General features: G+C 37.8%; 1 protein-coding gene across 13 annotated transcripts in view; it reads left to right on the forward strand.

Annotated features, from left to right (window-relative positions):
* The first annotated feature begins 464 nt into the window (after positions 1 to 464).
* STXBP5L (syntaxin binding protein 5L) overlaps positions 465 to 21,987 on the forward strand; it is a 191,437-nt gene continuing 169,914 nt past the window's right edge. For 3 of the 13 annotated variants that reach the window (XM_068698442.1, XM_068698454.1, XM_068698458.1), the window contains exons 1-2: positions 466 to 1,390; positions 15,752 to 15,849. In XM_068698442.1, coding sequence (XP_068554543.1) covers positions 1,199 to 1,390; positions 15,752 to 15,849 — 290 coding nt within the window. In that variant the 5' untranslated portion in view covers positions 466 to 1,198. Of the gene's footprint in view, positions 1,391 to 15,751; positions 15,850 to 21,987 lie in introns of all 13 variants that reach the window. The other 10 variants (XM_068698476.1, XM_068698481.1, XM_068698496.1 and 7 more) reach the window with 5 other exon arrangements.

Raw genomic sequence — 21,987 nt, forward strand, 5'->3', positions numbered from 1 at the left:
AGCAGCTGTTACTGGTGGCAACGGCAGAAGACCGTTTTCTGCCACATTTTGTGTCTGCTCCATGCTCCACACAGCGCAGAGGGGGGAGAAAAGCAGAGAAGGGGCGTTGTGGGGTGGCGTGTGGGGTGAGGTGAGGGGGCTCAGGGTGGCCACGTCCCCCTGGCGCCCCTCACGGCGCTGCCACAGCGCCAACGGCCAACGGCCAACGGCCAACAACCGCCGCTCGCACCGCATTGGGGCGGGGCGTCGTGAGGGGAAGGCGAAAGGGGAGGGAACTCGGCGGGGCGGCGCTTCCCATTGGCGGCAGCGCGTGCTCATCTCACCCAGCGCAGCGCCCATTGGCCCGCTCTCCGGCAGCCGCACCAATGAGAACCCCCCTCCCCTCCCCGAGCTGTCAATCCCCCAGGCTTCGCCCCGCCCCTCCCGGGCTTGGGGGCGGGGCTTTCAGCACCTCGGAGAGCGGCCGCCGCCCCGGGCTCGCGCTCCCGCTCCCGCTCCCGCCCCGCGCTCGCGCCGCGGCCGTTAGCGCCGACCGTTAGCGCCGGCCGTTAGCGGCGGTCGCCTCAGGGCCGGCGGCTGCCGCAGGAGGGCGGTGGCGGGGCGAAGAGGAGGAGGGGGGGGGGGAAGGACCGTGGCAGCCGGCTCCTGTGGCGCTGAATAGCCCAGCCCCGCAGGGCAAACAAACCTTCGGCCGCGGGAAGAGGTAGAAGGGGATGGAGCCCGCTCCGGCAGCGGCAGGCTGAATTTTTTTTTTTTTTTTTAATTATAAATATATATATTTTTTTCCGAATTTCGCCTTCGCTTCCCATTTTTTAACCCGCTGCTCGATGGGGGCTTGGGGAGCGAGGCGGGTGGCGGTTGCTCCATCGCTCCTCCGCCTCTGAGCATCAACCGTAGCTCCGCTGCTTGAGGATTTTTTTTTATTTATTTATTTTTTAATTATCATTATCTCATTATTATTTCTGAAGGGGGCTGCCCGAGCAGCTCGCACGCCCGCCAGAATGAAGCCTTCGCGTTTTTCCGTCAATTACACCTAATGCCGGGTCGGCACTAAAGTGCTGCCTCACTCGGAGGACCGCCACAGACTTTCCCCGCTACATGTAGCCGGACCCGGTACGGCGCAGCCTTTCTCCCACCCCCTCACCCCCCCCCAACCCCCCAACAACCCCTGCACATCTTCCTGGCAGATCTTTCCGAAATGAAGAAATTTAATTTCCGCAAAGTTTTGGATGGTCTGACCGCCTCCTCGCCCGGTGGCAGCGGCGGCGGTGGCGGAGGCAGCGGGGCTGGCGGCGGCTCCGTGCACCCGGCGGGGACTGCAGGGGCTGCGGGGACTCCCCGAGAGGAGGTCCAGGAGACGCTAACTTCAGATTATTTCCAAATCTGTAAGGTAAGGGCTGTAACCTTTATTCATCTCTACTACGGCAATAATAAACGCTCCTCTGTGTGTATGTGTTTTTTTTTTTTTTTTTGTTTTGTTTTTGAGGGGGGCAGCAACGTGATGCCAAGAAGCCTTTTTACTCGGGAACTGCAGTGGTTGTATAAGGACTTTGGAAATGAGGAGACAGCTCTCGTGCTCTGTTTGTCTGTGGTTCGGTTTTGGTTCGTTTTCTTACTGCTGCAGAGTTGGGGTAGCCAGGAAATTCGTAAAGCCTTGATTTCAGCATCCAGGGGCCAATCTGGAGTTCACTCTTGGGCTCCAAACTAGTAGCAAGATTGTGGACAGAAAAGCAGATCAATTGGTGCTAGTACAAATAATGTTTACAAGTCATCAGAAATTCAAAACAGTGTGTATCTACACCCTCCTCTCCGTTACCATCCTCTCTCCTTTTCCTTCTCTCTTTTTTTTTTTTTAAGAAAAAGGCACGAGCTAGAAATAAAAAGACAGTGCAGTTATTGCTGAACATAGCATATTAATTATTTCTGAGAGATTGGATGTAGATCTAGGGTGGTTTTTATTTTAACATCAGTACTGAAGACTGTGATTATATGACAGTAAACTGAGTGGAACAGCATAAATATTAAAAGTTTCCAAATTTGTTTAGCATTGGCTCTTACATATTGGTTAGGTTCTTCAGTGGAAATTTTCTTTGAATAGCAAGCATAAGATATTTCTGTGGTTTTTATGTTTTGTGTCTGCTTTCTGCAACAAAGCTTTCAGCATAATTCTTAAGTGCACAAGTAAAAACAGCACAAGCCACTTGGTATTTTTGACTAACCCTGCAATACTAAACCATACTTTCGTAATGAAGATCGAGAAAGAGAGGTGGTATTTTTATTCTCTAGTCCTACGCTGTTATCTTTAACTTTGACATTAATTCTGTTGACTTTGCTAGAAGTTCTGTTGGCTTCAAAAGCAGAATTTTTAACTAATGCAATTTACATCATTATAAGTAAACGAACTTCACCTGCTAAGCAGACTTTCCTTCCATTAGTCAGCTACCAACTGATTTGAAATCTGGGTTATAGTCAACTCCAGCACATTTTCATTTCTATTTGTGTTTGAGGAAGAAGGAAGAAATATGCATGATCAAGAGAAGCCTGCAAAACTGTTTGTGTGCAGATCTGTCCCAGTGAAACACAGCTTTCATAATCGCAGATGTCACGATTTTAACTCAGTTCTGTTTTCAAATACAGCTAGTGTCAAAACTCTTGGAAGGTTCAGGTGAAGAATGATAAGCCCCCATGATCTAAAGAGTCAGAGACCTTCAGAAGAGGTTACACATCGTCCTAATTGTTAGAGGTTTTTGGTTCTTTGCCACCCTGACCCAGTGCAGGTTCAGGCCTTTTGAGTCCAATGAATCTGTAGTTTAACTGTCCCGGTGATCAGTCCATTGCAATCATATCTGTTTGCACCAGGGTTGAATTTGACTCCATGTGTTTATGTACACAGTAATACAGCATTTTATGAAATTCAGAATAATGATTTCCCATTTTTGTCACTTGAGTAAAAAGATAATGCAAATAATCAAGATACATTAAAATATCTTTAGAAGGTCTGGCATTTTAAGAATTCTGAGTAATGGTACAGTGAACACAGTTCTTCATTGCATAGTGCCGAAGATCTGTATTTTGTATGATATATTTTTATGTTGCGTGGTATATTTGCCAAAACAGACAACATATGATTCAGAAACAAAAGCAGTTACTTCTTTGCCTTATGTATTTCCCATCTTTGGCTTGGTATTACTTGAAAACAGTTGTTTTATGTTTCCCAGTAGGTCTGTCAGAACTTAGGTGTATAGGAATACATTATTTTTAGAAGATTTAAGTAGGCAATACTTGCCTGTCTTTTTCAATTAGAAGACTCAGCCGTCTGGTTGAAATGTTCTTCACAAAGTAAATATTTGGATAGGAGAGCTTTTGGTTGCAGCAGCACTTGCTTATGAATGCACAGTACTGCAGAAGTCCACTCTATGGTATACAAAACACCGGCTTCCTTTTTTCAAGGCACAGAAGTGTACTAAAAGCAAACTTCCCCAAATATTCCATGATTATGTGTTCATAACATACCGCAGTGTGCTTATTCAACAGGCTCTACTTAATGAGCTATATTGCTGCTTCGTGCCATTACAAGCAGCTCTGAGTGAACCAACAAAAGCCCACAGGCCCCAGTCCTGCATTATGCACTAAGCAAGTGGACCAAAGGCAGTGGGACTCTACGCAGGCGCAGGGTGGAGGATCTGAGCCGTAATTTGTACCTCAGTCAATTTGAATTAAATGAAAAATGCATACAACAAAGCTTTGCCTTCCCCAAGCTTTATTCATAGAACTTCTGTGTTTGTGGTGTCTTTTTTTTTTCCCATGTCAAGTTACATAAGTAGTTCAGGCTGCAATTTAAGGATCCAGAGTCTGTGATCTGCTGCACACAGAACTGAGTAAAGCTAACAGCAATTTTGGTTTGTTATGATCTGCAGGATCATGTCAGATAGGCTCATAGTCTGAGTAACACCTCAAACCATTTTTTCCTTCATTGCTGATTATTAAATCTTCATTTAGATATGAAACATAAAAGCTGACTCATATGTAAGAATTAGAGGGCCTTACCCTCCATTCTTTACTTAAATTGCCTTTTTTTTTTTTTTTTTTTTAAGTTTGTGAGAGGTCTTCTTTTATTGACTAAACATACAGATCTGTTCCTCTAGCAGAAAACATCAAGTTTTATTGGTAACGTTCCTGGTATTATTAGCAACACACCTGAAAGATGTCTCTAATTTTTGACATTTTTGGTATGCTTATTACCATGGTGTCTTTTCAAGATAAAATTAGAACTTAATAGAAGTATACTGAATATTTCATTTTATAGTGAGATGTTCACAATGAGTTACTTTGTCCATTTATATTTGAATCATTAATGTAGTCTTCTGTATTGAAAGACTATAAATGAAATATTCTTGAAACTATTACGTATGAAATTACTGCAGCCTTTTTTAAGCATTGTAAATTTATGTGTTGGTAGCTGTATTAATGATCTGGTGTCATCCTTTTTAAAGTATCCACATAAGGTGAAATTTTGTCAGAATTGTATTTTATGACAATAGGATGCTGAAGTATATGTCATCTTATATCTAGGGCTGCTCTTGGGATTGGGGTGTCTACACAGATATCATAAAAATATTGATTATTGTTCAAATTAATTGAATTGAATGTGTGAGATAGGAGTGTCATGTCCAGTAGAATATGTTAGTAAAGTTTGTAATAATCATAATGGGGGTAGACCTAGTTTCCTCTTTTATTAAAGATTTTCTGGGCCAGCCTGTGTTTGGTCATAGTGTGTAGAAATTAAAATACAGCAGTGGGTAGAGATCTCCTATTATTATAGGAATTGGGAAGGTAACATTTAGGATGTTGGAAATCATTTGAGTATAATTTTGAGTAGAAAGAACATAAATGGAGAAAATGCTGATTTTCTTACTTTTGCAAAAAGGTCATACTTAGGGGATACTGCAGTTTGGGGAAAACTGAATAAAAATGAGGACGTAGATTTTTTTTGAAAATACATGTATAGTGTATATTCTCTGTGAAAATAAGTCTCCCATAGAGAACTGCTTGAGCTCTTCTTGAAGAACAATTGTAAGGTTGAATTTGTAGTGCAAGATGTCAATAACCTTATGAAAAGAATGTTTGAAGTCAAGGCCACTGTTAGGAGCATAGTAAGGGTTGCATTTTACTAGACCTACAGTTAGTCTTGGCCAGTGTGTTTTCTCTAACTGTAAGCAGCAGCCAGATATCCTCTAAAAGATTTAAGAACCCCTGAAGTAAACTTCTCACTGAATTATTTCACAGACTCGGATGTTTTTGTGGCTACCTTTAAACCCTAAAGCATGCCATTTGTCTTCTCTCCAAAAGTGGTCTTAATGTATTATCACTGGGTAGCCTTGCTATGTAATATACATCCCTTTGAATTTTGCTGTGTTATTCATATTGATAGCACAGTCATAGTTTCAGTATGCACATCACCCAATCTTTATGCAAAAACCCACAGAGGACAGAATAGTTTTAGAATATTGTTGAAACTTGAATGGCAGCCCTTGGCTGATTACAATTGTGGCTTTCTTTCACAACTTATCTTTAACAAAAACAGGCCCTCAAGATGCATCCAATCAGCAGGCATATTTCAAAGACAACGTTCCCTTTTATGTTTACTGCTAGCATTTCTCTCCTTTGGGATCGTGGCTATAATAGAAGCTGTTCTGGTTCTGGCTGAACTCCTCTTTCATGGAGTGACATTATGTAAAAACATTTTGATTTAGGTACTTCAGTTTATAGTGCCAATTTACATACCTTAATTATCTGGATTTCTGATAAGGTGGTCTTAAATTTTAGTTCCCAGGTTTCAGAGACAGTAATACTTTATTTTGATAACCTATGAAAATGAATGTTTAGCCCCTCTGATAGCAGTCAAATAGCTACTTTAAAGTATGTGCAACATGAAGATGCATTTCAGTGATAATAAAATCCATTTGGATGGGTTTCCAAATGGCAGTTTAAGAACAATTGTGCAGTAGTGCAGAATTCTATGTTTGGTTATGAAGAATAAAAAAAAATCTTTGCTATAAGTTGCCCATAATGTTTTAGTTAGCTTGAGTTTGTTTGTTTGTTTGTTTGTTTTTTTCTGTGTGGCATCATTAGGAAGGTCACAAAGGGCCAAAGAGAAATCTGTGTGAAGATTTACATTTCAGAGAAAACCCATTTTAAACTAAGTATTAAACCTTACTCATATCCAAAACTACAGATTCATAAATGACACTTCTGTAATCAGATTACAGTAGTATTTATGATGTGTGATGAGTGTCATGTATTTTTCTTTTTAAATGTTTGTATTATTTTGAAATAGGGTTCATCAGGAATAAAGAACATAGCACATTAAAAGCTTCTTTTTTTAAAGAAATTTGAAGGTATAAGTAGACGTAGTAGTACAACTGGATACTCTTGTTTTGTTTCATTCAAATAAAATACCTATCTTCTTGAATTACTATATCTCACTGTTAATCAAATATGAATTCTAATTGTATTAATGCAGACCTTTCAGGACCAACGCGTGCAATTACAACTTCAAAACTGTTTAAAGAATTTTAAGGTCGCAAAACAAACCACTTTAAAATTCCAATTTTCTTATGTTTGCTTGCAAATACAGCTTTTAATCACATGATCCCACATTTCTTCTGTGGGTCTTATTTAGTAGAACTTAGTGTTTGCTGAATAGAAAGCACTTCAGTGTTTCTTTGCATTCTTAGAACTCAGAGCATACCCATATATTAAGTTACCCACAGGCTTTCTCAGCAGAAGTGCTCATCACAGTAGTTTTGAAAGCGTTATAAACATTAATGAATTGATCTTCACAGTATTTCTGTGAGATGGAGGTATCCTTATTTCTGCGGTAAAGATTAGGAATTGAGACACAGAAGATCCACAATGCCAGATTGTCTAGTCTCCACTGTTTTGAGTGTCCAGCTTGACCTGCTTTAAATCCGTATTTTTAGCATACACTTTTATAACAATTACGTCTTCCAGTTATGCCTCTCATTGTTCTTCACATTCTGTTGCAAGTATCCTGCATATCTACAGACTTGCTTTTAGGCTAGTTATTCATACTGACAATTTATATGTCCACATTATATAGTCATAATGGCTGATTTTCCTTCATGTCTCAAATGACTGTGGATTAAATTCTGGCTTCAGGCTGGACCTCTGAATTGTACCTAAAATGTCTGAATTTCATGAATCTCCATAACCACAAATTCGTCATTGACAAAATGGAAACATCAATGGCCACACATAAAAAGCTTAATTCATATCTCTTATTGTATAACTTTGGTTTGTCCATAGGACAGCCCAGACTGTACTATGCATGGAATGTGGCAAAAGTTCTTTAACAAAAAAATATAATTAATCCCTGTAAGAGGGGGAAAAATCATGTTGCAATGTTGCAGAGATTATTTTAGTTTGTTGATGTTCTATTTTTTTCTGCATTCTGAAGTTGACTTAGCATTTTTAGAAATATTCTTTTACTGTAATTTGGTGTGTCATTTCAAGCGTTGTTTTTTATACAAGGATTCCTCAATATGAAACGTGGAACACTTGGATAAAGAATTGAAATTCAACATACACTATTTCCTCAAAAGAAAGAGAGAATGGCCCTTCTCAGTGAAAGTATTTATTAAGGGCAGCTTGAAAACCTTGGTGTTCAGGGGTCAATTTTTCACAGGCACTTGACTGTCATGACAGAACTTCTCATTTTGCTTCCTTGACCTGGTGATGGGAATCTCAGATACCTTGTAAATGGTCAAAACCTATGCGATGTACCGAAGCAGACAAAGCTTTCACATTCACAACCCACAGGCCTGTCTCCTACAATCGGGTGTGGTGATGCTGTCTCTCATCCTGTGATAACTGTATTGAGCTTATACCTGGGATTTGGGTTTTTTCTCACAAAGTTAATCCCCATACCCAGGTTCTCTTGTTACCACTCCTTTGTGTCCCATCATTTTTATCCCCTTAACTCTTATCCCCTGATAGTGGGAACCAGACATGCTGTATATAATAGTGAGACTACAACTACAACTGAGAAAGTTTCTCACTGCTGTAGTGGGAAAAGCAATGTTGACTCTTCTAGGAGGGTGGAAGAAATTCAGTCTGGATTGCTTGTATCTCAGGGAATTTTCTAATCATAAAGCTGTCTTGTAAAACATTGGATGTATAAGCAATGTCCTCAGTGCAGGTGGACTAAATTTAAGATAGACCCCATTTTTAGTAGGTAATTTTAGATGACTCTCCATGCATATCTGACTCCTATTCTGAAGACATCTGATTCTCCCTGGCGAATGATATATGCCCAAATCACTTTTTGAGGTCTGTGTGAAAATCTTCCAGTTATGCTTCTCATTGTGGAAGGTTAGTATTGTCGCTTTATAAACAGCAAAGGAAGCAGTAGAGAGGTGAACAAATGTACCCAAAGCTATGTGAATGCACTGGTTTATTGGCTATACTAAGAAACTATGTTTATAAAAGCAGCTTATATGGATATATTAATTTGTCACAATGTATGTTAGAATCATGATAGGGGGAAGTTAGAGGACTGTGTGATTAGAAGAGTAAGTAATGTGCATCTGTGGAAAGAAGAGAAAGTGATGTTGTTAGGTACAGATGGCTGGTAAACATGCTCAAATGTAATAAGATGTTATCTTTGTACAGTGCTGTGTCCATTTCTAACAGTTCACCAGCAAAGACCATGAATAGTAAAAAAAACAGTAGAGACAATCTGTTGCCTGTAGCTAGGGTCAAAGTCTGAAAAGGTGCACTTTCATGGTTCCATTGCAGTAATATATACTGTATTCAGTACTGGGAAAAAAATGACCCTTAATATTTAGAGGTTTGAATTAATGAATGCATGTACTCACCAGTAGCCCTATTGAATTTAGTGGGATATTGTGCAGATATAGGTGTATATGGTAGCATGCCTTCCTCCAGAATTTGATTCTAAGCAATTAAACATTGTTACCTATATTTCATAAAAACATCTCCTATATGTAAGAATGCTAATGTTGTGAAGTTAAATACTCAGAAGTCACATCCCTTATTCAGCTACTGTAGAAATACTATATATGTTCGTATGTGTGGCAATCTAGTCTTTATTGCATCTTATTTTCTTGAAATGTCTGCTTACATATTGTTCCTGTCATCCATCACATTTGGTTTAAACAGTACACAAAGCATAGGATGGATGGATGCTGTTCTGTGTATGTTCTTTGCCACAGTTCCTGTGAGTAAGTTTATGTATTATCCACTGGACATCACAAAAAGTCATAAATTGTGAACTCTGAACCTCTGCTTTGCACAACCCATGCCATCTATTGTATCCTTTAAGGGTGTGTGTGTGCTTTCAGTTACACCTGCCCAGCATCAGTTTTATTACAGATCCATTCCATCGTAGCTGTGGATAAAAAGTTAATTGTAGTAGGTCCAAAGAACCCTGGTTCATTCAATGTTTCTCCCTACATATATTTTTAATTGCTCACTGAGTGAGGCAAAGGCAGGAAAACTGTGATTATGTAAAATGGAGATGTGATTCTTATGATTTTTGGCTATTGTGTATTCACTTGTGTCTGCGAGCTATGCCCTTGGTACTGTTGTGGCCAGTACAGGAGGGAATAGTCAAGTGCAGGATTTGCTGGATTTCATTGCTGAGAGAGGGCAAAAAGCTGCCACAAAATATCTACGTTCCATTCGGAATGTATCTTCACCTTAAATGAGATGAGATGCTGGCCAGTATCTCCAGATTAAATTCTATATTCAACATACAACGTATGATATGCATACAGCAAGAAGGTAGGAGAAGATTAATTACGAATTAATAATAAATAGTAAGCAATGTGGTAAATGCTTGTAATGAATAGCTAGTCTCACACAAGCAGGCAGGCCAAATTGAGCTTTGAAATCTGTGGACGTTTTTTTCAAGTTATTTTACGTTAAAGGCAAAGGCAAATTTAGCTTTATTAAAGTCTGTGGCATTTATATATGATACACTACAGCTGATAGAAGGTTCTTCTATAAAGGGCTGATGTCCTATATCTTCCCAATAGTTTCACTAACAAGAGTAGAAAGCCTCTTAAAGCATATTTACTGAAAAAGGGATGCAATTCCTTTGCTACATTTTCCATTTGCCTTCCTTTTTGCATATTTCTCTTGCAATTTTTAAAATTGAAAGCCCTTTTAGAAAGAATGAGAAGGGAAGAGATGAAACCATTTTGCACCAAATGTCTTCTCTTGAAATCAGGATTTCTCCAAAAAGGGTAATACCTACCTTGGGATGATTGTATTCCAGAGTTACCCTTTCTATGCTATAAGTCAATGCAGTGCTAGATGTGGCAGGATGGTGTAGTTGTCTGGAGGTTTGCCACAGAACATTCATTTAAATAGAGCAAACAAGACTAAAATCCAGCCATTCTGCTTTGAACTGGGGGGGGGAGGTACACTGGACAATCTCCAGAATTCCCTTCCAACCTCACCTATGCTGTGAACTGCGAATAATGTAATATGGGGATCTATGTCATGTCATTTAGATGTGGATTTTTCTGTCTGAATTATATTCACTTTCCATTTTTGACGTACTACCCTGTTTCAGCAAACAGTCAGGAGGGTAATACTTCTGAAATTCAGAAGACCTTATTTTCCTCTTAAGTTGACTATTTGTATCTATATGAATCCTACATGAATAGGACAATTCTGATTTGATAGTGTTCAACATCCAGTTTGCAGAACTGAAAATGGCAGTGGAAAATCATATTTCTGAGGTTTCTGCAGATGGTTTTGTAATGAAAAGAGCAACTTCAGTGAAGATTGTAAGATTTATTTTTCATTTTAGCTATTTGTTTTGTTTGTTTAAGTAATTGTCTGAAAGATGCATTTGCATTTACTATTTTGGGGCCAAATAATGCCTTTTTGAACCAGCTGATATTATTATCTGCCTTCACAACCTGCTGTGGTGACAAGTTTCAGGAGTTCATTACTTGTTGTGTAAGGAAGTGTTTTCTTTTTCAGTTTTAAACTAATCTTTCACTTGTTTTCTGTGGCTCTGTGGATTTGCTGAATAACAGGTCCTCTTTCAGCTTATCCACCCTCTCAGTTCAGTAAATCTCAGTCGTATCCTCCCACAGCCTTCTCCTCTCCAAATTGAAGTCCCAGAATTTGGAGCTGCTCCTGGTAAGGCTTGCCTCCATCACCTTGAGCATTAGCTGCCTTACCTCTTTCACTTCTGACACCACTGATTCTTCAGGTGTGAAGACCAGAGGTGTGTACGATACTTAAGATAAGGCCTCGCAAAGGTTTTATCTAGCAGCATGATGCCCTCCATGATATTCTATATACTACTTCTGAAGATCTTCAACATTATTCAGCATTTTGGGTTGCTGCTGCATATTAAACCAAAGGCTTCAGAGGAATGCCAACCACACCCACAAAGTCACTTTCCTGAGTTGTAAATGTTAGCTCTAAATTCAGCATTGTGTAAGCTTAGTGAAGATATATTTTTTCCTACATGCTGTATCTATACATACTGCAGCTAGCTTACCACGTTTTTGCCCACTTACTCAGTTTGATAAGGTCTTTCTGGAACTGGTTTCTCTAAATACTGAATTTAACTACCCAAAAGAGCTTCCTATCAGCTATGAACTTGAAGATCTTAGTCCAGTACCTTTTCTAGATCATTAAAGATAATGAATAATATTGATCCAAGAGCCAACCCATGGACTACTCCACTTCTGAGTGTTCTTCATGGAAAAAATGCATTAAACCCTATCCTTTGTTTCCTGTTCTTTAACCAGCTTTCAGTCCATAAAAAAGCCTTTTCTCCAGTCTCATGGCAACTTTGTTTCTATGATAACATTGCTGTGGAACGTTATTGGGAGGCTTTTGGAGAACTCAGATATGTTCATTCATATCCCTTTTATTTGCATTAATACTAACAACTTCATAGAATTACAGAAGACTAGTTAGACAGGACTTCCCATTGTAGAAACTCTGCTACCTTCTGCAGACCATCTTCAAACATGTGCTCCATGATCCTAGTCTTTATTTTACCATCTTGCAAGGGGTAGAAATCAGTCTGTAGCTCTAGAGTCCTTTTTGGAGATAGTTTTTCCAATGTGGCTGTTTCTAGCTTTTATGTGCAGAGAGACACTGAGCAAAAGAACTACCCACAGATATCTTTATCATTAAAAAAAAAATATATAGTTTGCTGTTAGAACCACCTGTGAACATGCTTAGATGGGGCCTGGCTCCTACTGCAAGGTAAGAGCTAAATGGAATCCAAATTATACACCATGTGAAAAATTGCACTGGATGCTATGTACTAGTGAGACTGAAAAACACTGTGATATCTTAGAATGGGACTGTTGTTTTGTTCTGTACAGCATATTAAAATGTTCATTGGTAGAATAGTGGCAAGTCCAAATAATCAATTTCTTGTATTCATCTAGGTAAAATGGTTGTATAAAGGTTACTTTAATGATATGTACGTGCAATTCACTGTAAGAGTATTTGCTTGAAGTGATTTTCATCACATTTAAAATAGCATAACAGAACTAAACGAGGATTTATGCTGAAATCATAGCTGCATTTGTAATTGTTCTGTTTCAAATAAAATGTTTCAAATATTGTATATAAACTTCATGTCCTAGGGAGTGCAGACTACCTCTAGAGACAGCATGCCAAAAAAAGGAGACATAAAAGAAAGCGGAATAATGTGGAGAAAAGCAGTCCTGGCTCCATCTGCTGTCTGCTCTTTCTCTCCCTTATTTTGGCACCTTCTTTTTTAGGATAGATAAGGATGGTTAAGGTCCTATGCTCATGAGAACACAGACTGATACTTTTCTGAAAAAAGGGTACTCTTTCTGTTTTTGACTGCTATTAAGATAGTTTATTTTGGGAAAAAAAAAAGGGGGGGGAGGGAGGAGAAAAGAAAAAAAAAGAAACAAACCAACTACTTTCTTCTGCATTTTCTGTTAATCATTGCTAGTTTTGGTCAATATCATTCCTACCTGACACAGCTCAAATGAAGTAGGAACATTTTTGTCACCCTCGGATCAAGTTAATTTTGTAACCTTCTCCTCTTCTTCGGTTGTATTAGTAAATGCTGCAAGGAAGTTCAGAAGCAGTGCTAGAATTGTTGCTCATTCTTACACATACAGTTCACACGAGTTCCGTCAATATGTAACAGAAAAAATCTATTTTCTCATGTCAATTTTTCCTACAGCCCTTGGAAATAGAAGGGTTGTTGGACTAAGTATAAGGAGAAGAGACTGGGAGCCTGAAGTGCTACAGCTCATGCCTGTTCTTCTAGGCTTGATCTTCAGAATTGCCTCTGAGGCTGCTCTAATTCGTGCCAAAATCTCAAGTGTAAAGGCATCTTTTTCCATCTTAACTGTGTACGTTATAGCTTGGCTCTCCTTCCAAGCTGTTTTTGTCCTTTATTTGGAGTTGTAATAAATATAAATATTTTACTTGAAAATTGTAATTTACTTGGAGGATCAATAGATGTCAACAATATTTTTGTACTACAAATGGAAGAATTTTGCTTTCACCAGAACTTCCAGGCTGGAATAGGTATAAATACTCAGATTTGAAAAATGGCTGCAAAATAGAAATAACTCTTTTGAGTCAATCCCTGAGTTCAGGGATATTTACTGAGGTATGATTCTGAAAATACGTACATTCCTGTGCTTCTAGAGAGTAGATCTGCCTCAAAACATGGCCCAGATGAAATTTCTGAATGAAAAGTCTGACTGTATGTAGATTGCAGAAATACTGAAAATACAAAAAAGATGTAAATGCATAAGCAAGAATTACAAATTTTGATCTTCACAATCCTAGATCTGAAAAGCAGAACTCTAAGCTCCACTGAGAGCTAAGCATCAGAAAGGCTTATTTTGACTGGAATTGCTAGAAATTCAAACTTCGTTATAGAGAGGATTTAAAAAAAAATAATTAAAAATAATCCTTTGTGCAATATGGTGGTGTTTGTTTTTTTCTGCTAGGGAAGCATTTATTTGCAAGAGTACAGTCATCTAAAATATAATAGAAAATTAATAACGCAGTTAGGCCAAACATTAGGCACACTGGAAAATACAGTTTGTAATTCCTGATGGTTTTGTGACATGAGAGGTAAAAGCATTTTTACAGTATGTAAAAGCATTTTTTACAGTAGTCACAGCTTATGTGTCAAATATGAAATTATGTATTCTGAGTAATTCTGCCCCTTGAGAAGATGAAAAGGTTAAACACGCATACATACAGATACGTGTATGCGTGCGCACACACAAACACAAAATAAACCAGATACAGAGTTGTGGAGTCTTTGATAAGTGTCTACATTAACATAAAATGAGTTATGGTTCAACAGCTTACTGAGCTAGCATATGCTTTTAGATTTTTGCAGTCTAGAAACTAGTAATTAGTTTTTTTTAAAGACATCCCTTATCAGCAATAATTAAGATATGAGATGAGTAAGGTTTCTCTTAAGGAAGTGTTTATTTGCTAAAAAACATACATTTGGTTGTTCCCAAACTACTTGTGAATATCAGTTCAAGTGTTTCCATCTGGAATGAAAGAAAACAGAGGTTGAGTGATACAGCTGTAGCAATCATCATCTGCCTTTTACTCAACAGGTCTGCAATTAAGGAATCCCTTTTGTAGAAGTTGTTCCATAGGGACTGCTGAATGCTTCAGCTGATACGGTTCATGAACAAGATAATCTGAAGACAAATAAAATATCTGAAAATATTAAATTCCATTCAGTCCAAAGCACTTCCTCTCCAATCCTAACCATATACTAATAAATAAATAAATAAAATGGAAAAAAAATTATATCTGTTACCCAATTTTAGGTAAACAATCACATCCATTAAAATTTGTTTGTTTGGTTTGGTACTATTTGTATTTGTATAGTTTAGTCAAGTTATTTTTAGTCTTTTTCTTGTGTTGGACTTTTCCATCATGAGATTCTTCCTCCGAACAATCTGGCAAGTCATATTGGTCATAACTTCCAGATTAAGATAACTTAAAATATTATTTCAGGCAGTCTTCAAACTCAAGGATGCATCACATTACACATAGTTCATTTATTCCCCAAGGTATCTCTGAAAAATGAGAATTAAAAGCATAGTATTGTAAATAAAGATTAAGAAAGGTTGAGTGGCTCAGTTGTTCATTTTGAGAACATCTTCTCTGTTGTCTTTGTTTTTAAAATTGATATTAAGGATTTTTGCCTCATAGACTCAATTCAGTTTATTGGTTTATTGGATTTCTTCCCCTGGACACGTTCCATTTCTGTCCACTGTGGCTGTTCTGGTGAGGCTGAGGTTGTTTGTTGCAGTGTTTTAAAAGCATATCACATGTCTTTTTTTTTTAATCTACAGTTACAGCTGCCTTGCATATTGAGGTTGTCTTTCACTATACTATATATGGAATATATACCAGTTGTACATTGGCATATGCTTTGCAATCTACTTTATTACAGTAAAAACATATAAAATGTCTGAGTAAAGAGCATGTCTAGAAATTGGCATGAGTGAAATTCACCTCTGTATTCAAAATAATGATACATTTCCAGAACAGTATTAAAATATATTGCAAATAATACAACATAAAGCAAAATGTAGATTATCCTCCTGTACATGTAAAATAAAACGTACATGCTTTTATTTTGTTATTTGTGGTTACATTTCATTCGCTTTTTTCATTTGTTCTGTTTCAGACGGTTCGCCATGGTTTTCCTTATCTACCCACTGCCTTAGCTTTTGACCCAGTTCAGAAAATTCTGGCAATCGGAACAAGAACAGGAGCAATACGAATGTATCCTTTCATATTCATAATTTATATGATTTCTTTGTATTTGTAATGCAGTGATGTGAATCATCTTTACATCTGCAAGCACTCAGGTAAGGTTGCAATTTATGATGCTATGTTACATCTCATTTTGCTTTGCTATATGGACTGGAAAACGATGTGCTGTTGAGGAATTACCATTAGTTTCTGAAAGCGTCCAAAGGAAATATTTTGAATGAGTTTCTGGTGTATTGTTTTGGCAAATACCGGTTAACATAAAGCAGAATTATTTTTTGTTTTCAGCAAGTAAAAGTAGATATTTTTCAGTGTGTAAAGGTAAACTACAATGTGGTGATAAGAAAGGTGTAAATGTTGTCCTAGCAATAAATAAATTCACTACTGCAATGCAGTTAGCCAACTGGAGACACTGTAGATATCAATGTATGAGATACTGTTTAGACTCTCCTAATTGAATGGTGGGAAATTGGTGATTTTTAGGGCATGATTCATTTCTTCCAGGATGAGATGCTTCAAGTAAGTTGGATGAAACAGTTTAAAAGTGTCTGTTTCTCTTCATTAATTACAAAGGTACATTAGTGCCAGAACCTTACAGGTATTTTTATACTACAGGAAGTTTAAGTTGGATGTCTACACAGAATAAATTGGATATAAATGTACTGAAAATTTGAACAACTTCGGTTATCGAAAAATAGGAGGAGAATATTGAAATGTGATGTATTTCAAAATGTTTCTCTGAATAATTTTTTTAATTTCTCTTGGTTCAAATGTATTCCAATCTGGTAAAACTACATATGAAGTAAGAAAAAAGAGAGGAAAGAATATTACAGGAAGGTTTAAGAGTTGCAGGATACAGAAGTAATAAGCCAATACTTTGTACAACCTCTTGTAGATAAATAAATTCCAGGGTTGAAAGTAGGGGACAATGCTATATAAAATACCAATCAAAGACAGGTGACAATCTAAAAAATAAAAATAAAAAAATAAATTCCTCCTGGAGAACCAATCTGTGCCTCGTATAACATGACTGAAACTTTAATTTCCTCCATTTTTGGGTGTTCTTTTTCTGAATGGTTGTGCTTACATAAGCCTCATTTTCTTTCCGTAAGACTCAACAGAACCAGTTATGCAATAAGCTGTGCCTCAGTGATTCTACTCTTTGTATGTATCTGGATGAAGTAGATGGAATATATTCAATTCAACATAATTACAAAACAGAAAATCCCCTTGAATTTGTGCACTTCTGGGAAAGTGCAAGTCTAGTAGTCATGTTTTCTTCTTTAGGGAGTTATGAAAGGTTAGAAAGCTGGAGCTTTTCTTCTGGAAGATTGATAGATGTGATGTCTTCTGTGGGGGAGACTGGGAATTTCATAGGTAATGTAGGTACTGTAGGAAGAAGACCTTACAGAAGATTGACTCCCAAGTCCACCACTTCTTTCCATCTCAGCACCCTGGCTTGTGTAGGAGCAGAGCTGCTACTGGCTAAGCATCCTATACCTATGAAAAACCCTCAAGAAAAATGCAGGTGCAGAGCCTGAATTAATACATTTTCATGCAGAAGTAATTTAAACCTGCATGTCACTTGCCATGGGAATGGAACACACAGCAGAATATAGGCTGTATCCCTCATTTTGTATAAAACTCTATATAGATCATCTATGGAAATGGATTATTGAAGGGTCAGAGGAAGAAGGGAGAAGAATTGTTTTTCAAAGTACCTTTTCCTTTAATATCTCTTCTGGCTTTGCTAGTGAAAGCCTACTTCATTTATGGGAAAAATTTCTAGGACCTGAATCAAACAAAGGCATCAAAATTATCAGATAATATGATTTTTTGAGTGATATGTCATCTCATAACATAAATGCCTCTCAGCTTTGGCACACAGAGCCTTGTTTGCTTAATTGAGCACAGAGCCGACGGGAGCTATGCTTTGAAGACAGCATGTGCCATAAAAAGAATTACTTATTTATTCATTTTAACTGAGGCTTCTCAACTTGGCTTTCAAAGGTTCACAGAACATATTGTATAAAAGCCTCATCGTGGACTAATAACTTTGTCTTTGTACACAGCAATGAACAGTGATCAGTGAAACGGGGCCTGGGACCACACACTGAACAAGACTCATTTAAGCCAATTGTGTTGCAGCCATTTATAATTGTTGAAGTCAGGCAATAAGACTCAAGCCAAGATGTAAAGTTTTAGTATTACTTAAGAAAATACAATTTTTAATGGATTTTGTTAAAGCAAGCTAAAAACAGTATAGATTTTTATGGTTCTCTGTTTCCACAGTATCCTGTAAAGTAGTTTTTAATAGAGCAACACAATTTCATTCTGCAATGAATGTGTTACATAACAGAATGAAAGAATTTGTTCCACAAATTCATCATTTTCTGGTGGCGAAGCTGGTGCTTCTAACCAGTATTGTGGACAACGTAAAAGGACAAACTGGTTACCATAAGAGAAATGCAACCATTTAATTAATTATTTATTAGCAATAAAAAGGCACAGATTGGATCAAACTCTGTTGTGCTGGGCAACACAAAGGCATAGCAAGTTTATGTTTAGCATTCATGTAACAATACAGAATAAGTTTTCCTGTGACCAGTGCAAGTCATGTAATGGTATACATTACATGATATCTTCCCTGTCTATCCAAAAGGCTCACAAAGTACTGGGCTATCTACTGGTCACAAGTTAACAAGTCTCAAAGGATAAGCTCTTTCCAAAGAAAATGAAGCATGTACTTCAGTGTTGAGAATAAAGGTTTAACATCAGTGCTTCGGGTGATCATTTCAAATGATCCAGCAGCACTACTGAAATTGACTATTCTAAATTGGCCTGAAATAGAGGATATTATTCATAAATTTCCATTACAGTACAGAGATAAATGAAAATTCATTGTGGAATGAGAGTCAATTTGCCTTCTCCTAGATTTCTTTTCAGGCTGCTTTAGATGTAACAGAAATAGTTCTATACCAATGGGAATTGCTGTTGCTATGCTCTAGTGATCCTTGCAGTCTCTGTGGGATTCTCAAGGAACTTCAGAAAACAATGCAGCTTTTACCTGCATCGCTGTCTGCTGGGTGCTGGATCCTCACAGGAGAGCTATGCTCCATCCCCAGAATGAGTGCACTGCTAATCTCTGATGAAAGATTGTCTTCCTGTTACCAACATAGGGTACCGAAACCTGCAAGCAAAGGGCAAAGCACCCACTCTACAAACAATTGCTTTATCATCTGGTCATCCTTCTCATTCATCCTAAACACAGAAAATTGTATTTCCCCTCTAAGGGCAGTTCTTTCCCTCTTTGAAGCCTCTTCTCAGCACTGGTACTTGGATCATTGCTCAGATCATGTCTTGTTGCCACTTTGTCTGGGCTATCCTTGCTTCAGGCAAACATCTTCAGATAAAGAAGGGCAATGAAATTTACTTCCTTTTCTTATTGCCTCCATGTGCTTCTTTAATCCTAGTCTGGAGAACCTTCTGACATTACACACAGTAAAACAAAGCATACAGTCTCTAATTACTATCAGAGAATGTATATCACTATACAAGGGGGAAAGAAATTAAGAAACTTGGTCAGACTGAAGTCTCTTCCTCATTTCAGAAGAAAAGAAGACTAGGGTTTTGTCACATCCTCTATCTGAATAAAATCAGTGTTGTTAGCAATGATTATTCCAAGAGCAGACATGTAGAAGTGGCATGTTGCTCTCAGGTTTCAGGATACGTATTTCCATATTGTCATTAATCCAGTTCACAAACACCTGCAAAAATTCGTTATAGGTACTTTACAGAGTCACTGGGTCTTTTCCTTTTGACTTTTTCCATCACATCAAAGATGTGCTTAGCCAGTATAGCCACCTACTTCAGGCATATGAGCATCTACATATTACTATACTGATTCACTGATTATTGGTGGTCAGCTGCAGTAACAAATTTTGAAAGATACTATTCCATAGCTATTATCATCTTTGCCTATTAAGAAATGAAGGAAAGTTTAAATCCAGTGCAAAGAAAACTACTGGGTCTGGAGTGGCCTCCACCCCATAAAAAGCTTGTCCATCATCATACAGGCTTAAATTAATAATACATCTTTGGACATATCTTTACTGTTATCTATTGTTATCAATAATACACAGTTTTTAGATTGACAGGCTTCATGTTGGCATGAATGGTGTCATGGGGCAATGAAATCTTCATTTTCATTGTTTGTTGCTTGAGCAAAAAAGCAAGCCATCTACATCGTGTGCAAGGCCTTTCTAAAAGGTGTAACAGCTTGCCATATTACAACGTCACCAGACAATACAGAAGTTTTATTTCTAAGCGAAGAAAATTATTCCAACTCACTAACATATGAAAGTGGAGTTGTTGCTCTGCCCCAACCTTTCGCTTAGCTGCACAGTCCTGATGCTTTCCTTTTACTGACTCCAGTGCTCCTCAGATCTTTCCAAAAGCACTCCAATTCACTAACCTGGTGAAATACGTTTTCGGTTTTGCTGTGTTACTTATCTGATAGATCGTTAAATGAATTAGTGCTGCTTACTTCTGGTGCTTGTCAGAGTGATGCATAAGGAGGCTGGAAGGAGTGCATAGTTGGGACTGGACAGGAAGAGAGATGGAGGAGAGACAGAAATTTAGGCACTAAGAAGCAGGTCCTTAAATTGAATCATCTTACCTTATGAAATTACTTTCCAGAAATTCAACTGTGACAGAAAGCACTTGTCTCTGAACTTTGCCACAAAATGTAGAAATAACCTTTCAATTTTGAGTGGTATGAAAGGTGGCCTCCTTTTCGGTCATATTTAAAAACTCTTTGTGTGGATCCATTTGCAAATCAGAACAAAATTCTGTAGGCTCTTCTCAACAGAGATTCTGCTTTTGGACCATATCGGGAATAATTTTTCTAGCCTATTTTGTGTGTTTCTTCCCAGGCTTTGATAGCAGAGGTATTTTTGGAATGTCGAATATGGTACAGCAATACTTATTTTAATAGGTACATCTTTTGAAAAATGGAACACGGCTTCAAGGCTATCTCAGTTCTTTCCATGAAATAGCCCATAGTCATATATCTGACTCCAGAGTTCCTATCCTAAGTAAAGGGGAACGTGCAATCAAAACCTAGGATAGCTCTACCGAACAGCATGGATATTCAGCAGCTGATGCACACGGAGAGACCGTGTTTGGGGGAAGTACAACTGGGGATGTTTGTGAGCTCTAGAGAAAATCAAAGAGCACTAATTAAATCATCACCTGTGGAGTTCTGAGGAGACACGAAATTTTACAGTAGTTAAAGGAAGCATGATAAAGAATGTTTGATGTCAGGGTGGACATCAGGATGGATATATTTAAAAGAAAGCAATATAATGTAAAGTGATAGTCTGTGAGAACAGTGGCATAACATCTAAGTATAAAGTGTGGCACGTTTACTCTCCCTAAAACTGCTGTCTCTTAATCTAAACAAGGCTTCACTAGATCTTCGTCCTTAAAATAAGCTGTCTTCCATGCTGTTTACTCTATGTGATTTATTGCACAGATGGAATGGGGGAAGGGCAGACAAGATCATAAAACTGAAGTTCTGGTGTTTGATTTGGAAGAACCATTGATGCGTTTCATTTTATCTCATTGTGGAATATATTTGGGATTTTTCCAGAGTGCTTGAGTGACTCAGGAATACAAACCTCACTGAGTCAGTACTCCTAACATAAGTTTTTCTGAAAATCCCCCTGGTAATCAATACATACATATGTGTATTTTTATATGCATGGATACCTAAATGGGTTATTAGAGAAATGAATTTCATGTCAATCTACGAGAATAAAAAAAAGTATAAAATATATAAAAATATTCAAATTAAATTGTATGATTAAATCTGACAAACCCAGAGTTTAGGGAATTTTAAATCTGTTACGAGATTATTAAATATCTGTCTGTGTGCACTCATGTGTGTACATATTAGGCCTCTGCATATATGTTTATATTTGGGGCCATTGGTGTCCCAGGTCTCTTTCATGCATTATAAGTAAACAGGCTAAATATGTTACAGTTAAATGTACTGGGCTTACCACACTTCCAATTGATGTTAATCCAGGAGGGGGGAAAAAAAAGTCTGACATCTGCAAACAAATCTAAAAAAAAAATAGATTTTAA

This window comes from Anas acuta, chromosome 1, assembly GCF_963932015.1.
Source record: "Anas acuta chromosome 1, bAnaAcu1.1, whole genome shotgun sequence".
Classification (NCBI taxonomy): domain Eukaryota; kingdom Metazoa; phylum Chordata; class Aves; order Anseriformes; family Anatidae; genus Anas; species Anas acuta.